Source organism: Athene cunicularia, assembly GCF_003259725.1.
Source record: "Athene cunicularia isolate RWA chromosome 2 unlocalized genomic scaffold, athCun1 chr2_part2, whole genome shotgun sequence".
Classification (NCBI taxonomy): Eukaryota; Metazoa; Chordata; class Aves; order Strigiformes; family Strigidae; genus Athene; species Athene cunicularia.
In genome coordinates this window covers 8,060,840-8,071,942 of record NW_020799096.1, presented here as the reverse complement: position 1 = coordinate 8,071,942, position 11,103 = coordinate 8,060,840, and the positions used below count along the sequence as shown (strand labels likewise).

Genomic DNA, 11,103 nt, shown 5'->3' with positions numbered 1-11,103 from the left:
GGGCTTAGGCGATGTCATCTGGTGCCCTTCTCATGTGAGCAGGAGCCACTGCTGCCAATAAATGTCCACAGAGCTTGTCTTTATCTTTCACGCTTCGATATGGCCCAATTACTCAGCTGTTGATGTTGGAACTGTGGTGCTCTGTGATCTAAATAAATGTATTCATGCTGGCGGCCAGTTCTTTAAAAATAAATTTCTTTCACACTCTTTACTTCACGAGTAGTTGTGAGCTCTGCCTTTCTCCATAGTGGCTTTCATGGAGCATTCATTTTTAAGGACTCATCAAAAGACTTTGTCGAGGAGAAGCGCTCTGGGAGGAGAAAACCTCCGTTTAAAGCAAAGCTTAACTTGGGGCAGGAACCGACAGAGGATGCAGGGGCTGAAAGCGACTTGTGTTCCACACATTGCTGGGGATTCGCAGCGGGGTGAATGAAATGCTGATCTAGTGGGGCATAGTGGCATGAAAATCACATCATTCGGTGCTCCTTGTGTAGGCATCTATCATTCTGATCAATAAAATGAATTATCTTCAGATAGTACCTGCTGGTGTGGTTTAGGTTTTTTTAAATTGTCTTTTTTTGAACGTTTAGTGGACAGGGGAGGTGTGTCTCCAGATATCCCACTTTGCCTGGAAATGATGTTGGGCTAGCAATGGTAGGTGTCTGTAAGAATCCGGTGCTCGGAAGTGAAAACTCCAGTTTTCTGTAAATGGAGCTTCTTCATGGAGCTGTGGCAACCAGAAAAAAAAAAAATCTAAGATCAGGAAGTGTTTTTACATAAATAACTGGCTAGCCCTAACACCCTGAAGGGTTAGAAGCAGCTCAGTATGCTCAGCATCAGCACCAGGCTGTCAACAAATCCTGCGGGTGCGATTGCCACCACTCACGGGAACTTGGAGGAGTTTGTTTTCACGGGTGCTTCAAAATCCTGTACCCAGCAGGCTGGGATAACAAGTCTGGGAGATAGGTTTTTTACAGTCTCCTTGACTCTAGTTTGCTATGTGCTCTTATGTGTGCATGCAGCCTAAAGGTCAAGGGACAGCAATGAATTTCTCTGCTCTTAAATGTATATGCAGCCTTCTTCCAGTTTTCTGAAGATGCCATCCCCTGTACTGGATGGGCATATTCTGAGTGCAAGCAGGTTATTTTGCAGACTGCAATGTATTATCAATTTTAAGCATTTAACATATTTCTTCTGGAAAGCTTAGAAGATCTGGCCAGTACTCCTTGGCATTCAGACCGTCAAAGGGTTGAACCCCTGTCAGTGCCTTTAGCTATGCTTACTTCAACTAGGCAGGAAGGCTTCCAGTATTATATAGTACTATTTTAAAACCATATTTATATTGTACAGAATCTTATACATTCCTTTGGAGCATAAAGTGTCTGATTTCAAGTTTAAACTGATTAGCAGTTTCAGGCTATTGAAATACAAGATGCAATCCCAGTTTAGTGGATGAGAGAGGGAAATGCTTAGTAGAACTCATGCCGTTTTTCAGATTTGTCAGGTTTCTCTGTGCAAATCTATAGAGCTATTTCCTTAACTGGCTTGTAGAGTTACTGGATGATTTATTCCCCCCCCCTACCTTCTCTTTCAAATGTGATATTCTGGGGAAAGGCTGAAGTCTGTTACGGGGAATATGTTAGTAAAAATGTTTTCTATTCATCCCATTGTAGCATATAGCTCCTCTGATAGTCATAAGTTTATCATTTGGTTTTGTTCAACAGTTTTCTTCTTACGTTTGTAGCTCTTTTATACTCAAAGAAGAGTTATGATTTCAGTTTTCTCATGTCTGTTTTGCCTATCCACTACAGCGGGCTAAGTTAAGCTAAATTTAATCAGTAATATTCTGGGCATTCATGGCTCGCCTGGTGAGCTGTGCACTATGTGAGCCTGAAAAAATGTGATTGATCATATCTGAGGCTGATAAGGCTCCTGCCTATCTAAAATTATTTAATGTGTTAATATGCTCTCAAGCATTTGAGAGTGTTGTCATGATAGTTCAGGGCTTCTTGCTCTTTATTGCCTGAGAGTCTGATAATCACCTAATGTACTTCTGATCATGACAGCTTCTTAGGTGAAGTGTGTTACTCTCAGTAGCCTGTCCATGTGCTGGTGTGTGTGTGTGTGTGTGTGTATATATATATATATGTGGTCATTGATTTATATTAAAATGATATCTGTAATGGCCAGGTCTTCAGTGTTTCAGCTGTTCATTTTCCAACACCACGAAGGCACCCATCTATGTTATCTACCACAGGCCTGCAGGTTTCCACTAAACTGATTCCGGGTTTACTGATTCTGGGGGATTTATACAAGCCAAATATTCTTGCAGGAGGAAAGAAAGGGAGGATGTTTGGTCTGAAATATCACATCAGATAAATGTGAATAGTCAGGCTGCTACATAGTCCTTGACACAGAAATTATAGTGGAATATGGGCATTCAGCCTCCATTACAACAGGAGTAAGTCAGTGCCTTTGACCTGTCTGAAATAGTTAATTACAACAATGCTTCCGTTTTGGAGTTGGTTTTGCACAGTTTTAGACTCAAGACAAGTTTGTAATCATAGATGTGCTGGAGTTATTGTATTTCTGACAATGTCTTCTTTTCCTTCCTTAAGCGGGTTTTATGACTGTAAATCTTGAAAGATTTACCCGGTTCCCCATCATTGCCATTTTCAGTCGAGTAAGGAACCAGGTGGCTGCTTGCATTTGGAGCAGAGACAAGCTGAAGTGCTTCTGTTCTCTGGATATAATTTTGAAGTTTGGAGTAAAGACCCTACAAAGCGACCAAGAATGTTGCTTTCTCTGCTTTCTCTGCTTTCCTTCAGACAGTTTAAGAAGAAACAAATGTCAGTTTTGCCCCAATAAAAAAATGTTAATAATGTGGCATGTCCAATTGTGTGGGTTTTTTTTGTTTGTTTGTTTTTTTTTTTTTAAAAAAAGATGTTACTTTATCCCTCTCCTTTCCCCTCCCTATGCCTCCTTGCTGACACCCCCAAATCCCTCAGCAAGTCCAGGGTAACAACTTTATCCTTTCTGGCAACACTATCTGGCACAAAAAAGTAGCGTGGAGTCAGTGTAGTCTCATGGTGTCCTGCTGTGAGTTTTACAATAAGGAATGAGTCTGGTTTCTGTGCTGTTACTTCATTCCTTCGGCCCTGCTCTTCACTGGATTGTGCTGCCCCTGAAACGTGAAGACTGTTTGCCTCGCAGGCTGATGGATACACATTGTTAGTGTGTGATGTTCTTGTGTGCCACCAGAAGGAGGATGCAGAAGCACACCGGCCCGGCGGAGGCTGCCTGTTGTGTTAACGATGTTGTGTTGCATAAAGGACGTAGTGATGCTGTAGGTGCTGCCGTGATGTTTTCAGGAGCCTGGGCTTGCTGTTGTTGGTCACGGGTCATCCGTCTACCACCCGAATAACAGCCCTCCTGCTTCTCGCTCTGCGCATAATGGATGAACCACTGTTTGGTTTTATTTCGAGGGCTTAGCAAGTGGCAGAGACCATTCTGATGAGAACTAACTCAGCTGGGATGTGCTGGTGGTGCACCCTCCTCTGGTGCTGCTTTTGAAATCAGCTGTGGTATGTGAGGATATTTAAAGACTTTTTTCTCTGCCACTTAACATTGCAGTGAGGTGAGGTACCTACGCTCCCCAGTCCTTGAGCTGTGATTGCCTAATTGCTGCTGGCAAGCCAGAGGCTGCTGCTTCATGTGCTTGGCATCTCTCCATGCCATCGGTCAGCTTGACACTTTTGCTCACTGTTTCTTCTGCTAAATGCAGCACTTAATTTCCAAATATCTATGTCCCGAGGGTCAATCACCAGCGAAGTGATAGTTACTGCTTTGCAGGAAGTAATTTTAAGGAGGTGTGGATTTCCCTGTGGCCAAGAAAGCTTCTTGTCATCCATTAATATTGGCTCCTGCTGTGTGGTGGTTTCTGCCTACGGCTGCATAGTGTCTCCATACAGATGAGGGTGTTTGTCCTTGATCGTGCGGGTATGAATGCAAGAAGAGAAGGTTAAACGGCCTCTCTGCTTACTGCTCCTCATGTTGGTTTAGACCCCAGTACTTCATTCACAGACCCAGTGGGATGTGGCCAGTTCTTACAGATTTCTGTGTGCGTCAAACAAAAGTGACCCTAAAGTGACCCCCTCTCCTACTGCCCCTTGTTCTCCTCCACAGAAAGTAATCTCGTTCTCCTGATGGGGTTTCTCCTTCAAGGTGTTTTCTTGTAGCTACTCACAAATATCCTAGGGGCTTCCTTGTGTTACTGTTGTGGTGAGAACCTGCACTCATCAATGCTCTCTACAGAGTACTGGCCACATCATAAGCCTTTTGGCAAAAGGCTGGAGAACGGCTGCTGCTTTCTTGCCAAGAACCCAGATAGTCCTGTAGCAGTGCTGGAAAACTGTACCACAAAATTAGGCTATTCTAAATGAGAGCTGGTTAAGCTAGTTGGAATATGTTGGAAGGTTGCCTGATAATAGCAAGAGGACAGGGTTGTAATGCTGCTGACTGTTTAAGTATCTTCTGTGCTTATGCCAGGCAAGACTCCACAGCGCTGAAATGCAAGAAGACTGTATTGGACACTGAGGCTTTGTTTTGAAATGTATTTCTGTTTCGATACGGTACTAGAGAAAAACACCTTCTCTGGTTGCAGCGTTGTTTCATAGAAACTGCAAAGTATTTCAAAGGTGTTTTAATATGTAGGGGAGATACAAAACAGGTGTTTGTTTTGCTCGCTGAGTCCCAAAATACCTGGATGTAAATGAGTCTTCTATCCAGGTCTGCTGAAAAGTCTCATGACAGTAAAATACGTGTCTTTCTTCCAACGGTTAAGCTCTTACATAGAGAAACTAATGAGAAAGTAAAGGACATTTTTCTTGACAAAGGAACTATTCCAGTCTCAAGCCTTTGAATAAAACTGAGGTGGTATGTGACAAATATGAACTTGACCAACTGAAAAACATGTGAACGAGCAGAAAACCTCCTGTGTCCCTAAAGGCAGCTGTCTTGAGGCATGGGTGAGCATGGGTCATGCCAGACAGAACAGGAGATCTGCACAGGTTTCACCTGCTGGGGTCCAGATGCAAGAGTGACAGAATGAGACAAGATCCTAAGATGACATAGTGTGTGTTGTAGGTGAAATATCAAATCTGAATGTATGGACATTTAGAACAATCCAAAATAGATTTGCTTTTGGCACGTGTCACCAGTTGCCTTTACTGCCTGCTTCCTTCTGCTCAGTCCACATGAAGAAACGGCAACAGACTTTTTCTTTTTGAAAGATGTATTTGCTCAAGACAGCAATATTATCTGTGTCAGTAGACTACTCAGATCATTAATTATCATTTTTTTACCATTCAGCTTTTTAAAGAGAGCTGAAGAGTCATTGTGATTTAGGCCCTTTATCTCCATCTTGCATTCTGGAACCCAAAGTACCTTGTGCACTTTTTGCTGAATTGTGTTTACTTTTCTTAGGTTAGAGCAAAGTGTCTTTTAAACTGGAGATCTATGTGGCCTATGTTATCTTATTGTTGTAACAGGTCATAGAAACAGTTTCTTGCCATTTGCAACTTGAACCCGTAACTCTTTAAGCTAGTAATATACCCCCTTATTTATTTTTGTTAGACCTCATGAATGTCAATAAGTGAATGACACGCATTCATCGTCTGTGTAAATGAAACGATTGGCAGTTGCTTTTCTGCCTGCTGCCTGCCTGGTGGGATTTCCATTTGGAGCTATTATTTCAGGTTCCTTTACGCTCTCTCCCCAGTGTGTGCAGACTTTGTAGGTTTTCGCAACTGAAATATTTTGAATATTAATTCTTCTCACTTGTGAAAACATGATGTGTGTTGTAAAGTGCAGCCCCATCAAACTTTTCCAAATGATACAGCTCGTGAAACTTGGGAGGAAACAGTTGCTTAATGTAGGGGATTTTCATCATTTTGTAAACATATTTCCAAATGCGATGGGGTGGTTTTGTCACATCCAGGGAAGCAGCAGGAGCAGTGACGTGCTGCTGTTTGATACAGACCAGACTGATGCAGGAGCAGCTCTTCCAGGTGGCTCAGGCAGAGCCTGGACACACGTGTGCCTTGTGCCTTGGGTCTCCCTGTGTTTACTGCAATGGTGATGATTGGGGATGGAACTCTAGAAGATGGAAGAGAAGTTGTTTAAAATAGGGGAACCTTCCATTGTGCTGGGCTGTCCATCTGTGCTGTGGGTGGGCTGTGTATGCGGACTGACTTTGTACTAGTAGCACTTTATCCCTTTAGTGGGTAAACCAAGAATAGTGACTCATTGGTAAGCTGCTGCCTCCCAAGTAACAGGCTCAATCCACACATGTGAGTGCTGGAGGCTCAGCCTTTTAGGGATGCTTGTCCTTAGTTCCAGCCCTGGGCTTAACTTCAGTGGGGACTTTGTTACATGCAGAAGCTCTGCCCTGCCTCACAGTGCAAGGGTATCAACAGAGGTGATACTAAACTACCTGGTGCTCCCCACCACCCTCCCTGGAGCTGTCTTCCTCCTTCTTGATCTCCCTCCTCACCTTCTTGTGCCCAGATCTGGGCTCACAACCAGGTGAGAAAGACTGTCCCTTCAATGAGGAGGTGATAAAGGGTTCCTGTGATATTTGTGCTTCCCTTGTAGTCCTTTGCAAAAAGCATCTCCTAGGGCACGAGCAGCTGCCAGCTTGTTAAAGAGTTAACTGGATTGTAACACAATGATTAAAAAGTGCTTATCATCTTTCAAGGGTATGTTAAGGAACCCTATGGTCAGAGCTTGTGCATTGGTGCTTCCCAGAGGCATGAGCAATCATGTGGGATAAATAGCCCAGGTATAGTCTTCACAGCCTTAGTGATAAACATTGGTCAATAGCAACGCTTTGCGGTGGAAGAGATTTGCTCCTGTGTGGCTGGTTGGCTGTTTTTGTCGCTGTTTTTTTAAAGCTGTAGTTACATTAAGTGTTCTGAGAATGGGGTGTCTCAACTTTCTAAACAAGCTTATTAATCTTTGGCTGGCTCGCAAGCGTTCAAGTTCAGATTTCATCCTCTCGTGGGTGTGTGCATTAGCTCTTATGGGTTCTTGGATTGATAGGGATGTAGTTAAATCAGGAAAAATGGGTGCAGCTGCTGTTGTCTGTCCTAATACTTTACTAAATGCTTTTGGGGTAGGGGTGGGGATGGGGTGCTGCTTTAAATGTGTTACAGTCCTAGTGGAAGTTTGACTTGTTCAAGTATTTGTGGCTTCACTGGGGAAAAATGACTTTATTGTGTGTGGTGTTTTCAGTTTTTGAGTCAATGTCACTATTTTATAAGGCTGCCAAAGAAAGTCCTTTTGCTGAGGGAGCTCTGGCGATGTGAACCTTGCTGTTGGTTTGTTGGTTTGTTGTTTTTTTTCTTTATTTTCTCCTGAAATTAATCACTTGTTACTTTGCTTTTGGTTTCCAGGGTCTTGGTTGGTGCTCCCAAGGCAGAATCTAAATACAGCACCTCTGTTCAGTCCCCAGGAGCAGTTTTTAAATGCCGAGTCCATACCAATCCTGACAGAAGATGCACAGAACTGGATATGGGTCGAGGTAGGTTGTTAGGATGCTTGAGGGGGTGATAAGTACAGGAACCCAAAAAAAAGCGCCCCATACCCCAAATGGCTAGTAATCCTCCTGACAGCTTCAAAGAAGCCCCAAGACACTGAGAGGGATTCATCAGCCTCTCCTGTTGGATTTTGAGCACTGGTAGCCAAGGTGTTTTATTCTCTTCAGCACTATGAAATGGCATCCCACCAAATGGTGCTGGTATCCTCCCCGTGGCCCTGCTCGCTCTCTCCAGCGAGTACCCAAGCAAAGGTGGGTTTTTCCCTGCATACCCTGCTGTCTTTTCTCCACCAGATTCAGTGTGACTTTGCAGCATGTTGGTGGATATGTCAGTTGTTGGGAGCACTGCTGCCTACTCCAGGTGGTGCTGAAAGAAAGGTGCATGGGATGGCCCACTTGGTGCTGTGGCGGGCCCATGATGTGTATCATTATTAGCAGTGTGGCGATCTGTGGGTTCCCTTGTAATGTGACAGATCATTCCTTGGGTTTGCTTCTTGTGTGAAAGGAAATAAGTATCTCAAAGCTGTGCTTGTACACTATTGCACATGATCAGGGTCAAGTTTGGTTTCTCTGATATACTGTCTGATGGTGGCAGGGGACAGTGGCATCCTAAAGCAAGGCTTTGATCTAAAAATCTCGTGCTGGATTTTCTGATAAAGCAAATTGAAGCCTTTTAATGTTTTGGCTTGGTGACATACATGTTACTGCTTCCTCTGCCAATAAAAAGAGGCATACTAGTATTGTTCATCTTTTCATGACTGAGTCAAGTAGAATTTATTTTAACGAAGCTTGCAAGTGTTAAAAGAGTGGTTTTTCAAAGTTTGATTTGTACTGCTACTGTAATGTAAACTATCTCTCATGGATTCGTGAATACTGCTTGACATGACTAGAGATTTAGGCTTCAATGTATTTTTTTTTTTAGTGCCCCAGATCTCATTTTCAAGAGTAATTTTTGCTTTGATTGAGTTGTGCGGGCAAATCTCACCTCTCTCCCATTGACTTCAGTGGGATGGTTTATTGAAGTAGAGCTGTGGACATACTGTAATATCTGCTGGCTCTTTGGGACAGGTCTGTCCTCTACTATGTATTTCTATGATGCCTAGTGAGAGTGAGAGCATCGCCCTGATTATTGCATACAAGAACTAATAATCAGGATGAAAGGGAAAAGAAAAGCACTGTCAGGCAGATGTTTGATGGGTTGTCTGTTTTCATGTAGGGATTCTTTAGTGGGTATTTAAAACTCATGTCTCCTTGCCTTGCTGCCTTTCTTGTCTTTCTTAGGCAATTCTCGGGGCATGCTCTGTGGGAAGACCTGCAAAGAAGACAGAGATGATGAATGGATGGGTGTGAGCCTGGCTAGACAGCCGAAGGCTGGTGGAAGTGTGCTGGTAAGTCCACTCTTTTCTTTGATCTCATTAAAACGGTTGTTGCTGTCTGACTTTAATGCTAAACACGTCAGGATTAATGTGTTTGGCAGTGACTGACAGAGTCCAGCTTTACGGGCAGCAAATTCTCTAGTCCCTTCCTTCAAGCGGAAGGAAAAGTGAGCCCTAGCCAGAAAGTTTTATTTATAGAGGGAGGACTTCAAAGCTGTCACACCTGACTTGTGTCACCCAAGGGCTTCCCCCTAAATCTGAGGGATTAAATCTTTGAACAGAATAAATAGAACTTTGTCTGGGAGGTACCTGATTGTTCTTTTTGTCATCCGTCTGTGTTTATGCATCTATTTTCCCTGAGTATATGTATTGCATGTCAGAACTTACCATGAAAAATGTAAGATGAGTCTTTGTGGCAGTATTTTATTCTTAATGTATATTAATTTTCCATTAACAAGACAGAAGAGTGGAGAGTGGAGATGACTTCATTGAGTGTGGGTGGCCTTGTTGTCTTTGATATGGTTGCCATGCAAATAGGCTGGTCAAGGAGAGCAGATGTTATCCTTAGGATGTGGAATTTATCTTTGCAAAATAACATTTCCTGTGTTGGAAAAAATTAATCGTAACGAGAGCTGGGCAAAAACCTTTCTAAATTACATGGGTATATTATGATCAATAGTTGTCTGTGCTTACATCCACAGTTGGGTTCTGTCTTGTCTGCCCAAGTGAGTTTGTCTACAGCACTGTTAAACTGGAAAAAAAAAAAAAATAAAAAAATTGCAACAAAATGTTGTGCACAGTATATGTGGCAGGCAAATTTCAAGCTTGTATCCAGGTAACCCTGACAACAATCTAATTCTAAACACTGCTGTTTGGGGCTTGGAAACTCGCAGTATGACCCCATCTTTCCAATGAACTGTGGGATTAATTGCCCTGGTACATGGCATCAGACTGTCACAAAGCTGCTAGTGAGAAAGATCTCGTACACTGATTACTGTGCCAGCCACCTGGGTAAGGCAAGTGGACAAAACCGCTTCCTGCAAAGATGTTTTTCTTAATACGTGCTTAGAGTACAAACGCTTATGCCCTGAGTCCTTGCACACCAGCTCCCCCATGGAGAAGCAGGTGGTTTGGATACCTTTCTGCAACAATACTGTGGTATTTTATCTGATCATTTCTTTTGGTGTTCAGCTTACCAGTGCTATACGGGCTGACTGATGCTTTAATTTTCTTGGATGTTTCAAATCTGTTCACCACTAAAGGAGGAGGGGGAAAGGAGGGACATAAATAAAATACACTGTAAACATGTTCAGCAGAGCACAAAATAAACGCATTCACGCTAGTGTAAGCAGTTTATATTTTCAAGGAATATCCTGATCTATATGTGTGCTCAAAGTCCTGTGTGACCACTGAGGAGTAACTTGCACTGATCTGAATACTACCTCAAGACACAGCATGCTTTCCATTTTCCAGTCATTGGGCTGAACTAGATGAATTCTTGTCCCATTTTCAGAAGCTAGCACATACACTTTTTTTTTAGGCAATGCTGAGACGTTTTTGTCAAAATATTACTTAAGAATAATGGTTTTGTGTGTTTTGGTTCAAAGAGGAACTGGTTGCAGCTGATGCTTAGGTGTCATCTCCCTAGACAGAAGCAGCAAAGGAAGGGAAAAGCTGCTGGGGAAAAAAAGCAGCACAACTACCAAGGCTGTGGCTGGCTGCTCGCTGGCTGAGGGAGGCTGCAAGGGTGAGAGACATGGGCAGGCTGTCAGGGTTCAGAGTGGGGCTGAGGGGATTGAAATTTCAGACATAAAGCAGATTAAAAGCGAAATGTAGCTCAAGTAAAATGTGCAGCTGGCATTGTGCTTGTTCTGGCGCAGCTTAAGCTGGTAAAATGTCTCCATAAGTTATGCTGATTTGAGGCAGTCCTAAATCAGCCCTCTGACAAGACTGTACTGCTCTCGCCAAGGAGATCATGTTCGGATGCTCAAGGATGTTTAAATCTCTAATTCTCATTGATATTTATCACCAAAGTGCTCAGTCCTAAACTACTAATTATACATCTGTGTGTAGACAGAGCCTGGAATGAAGGCATAGGAATTCCTTTGTGGATGGAGAATACCTGGCTGT

The 11,103-nt window shown here is 43.0% G+C and overlaps 1 protein-coding gene across 1 annotated transcript in view; it reads left to right on the top strand.

Moving 5' to 3' along the window:
* Positions 1-7,460: 7,460 nt before the first annotated feature.
* ITGA9 (integrin subunit alpha 9) overlaps positions 7,461-11,103 on the top strand; it is a 217,185-nt gene continuing 213,542 nt past the window's right edge. The window contains exons 1-2 of the mRNA XM_026843997.1: positions 7,461-7,582; positions 8,879-8,985. Of these exons, the coding sequence (XP_026699798.1) occupies positions 7,573-7,582; positions 8,879-8,985 (117 nt within the window). The 5' untranslated portion in view covers positions 7,461-7,572. The remainder of the gene's footprint in view (positions 7,583-8,878; positions 8,986-11,103) is intronic.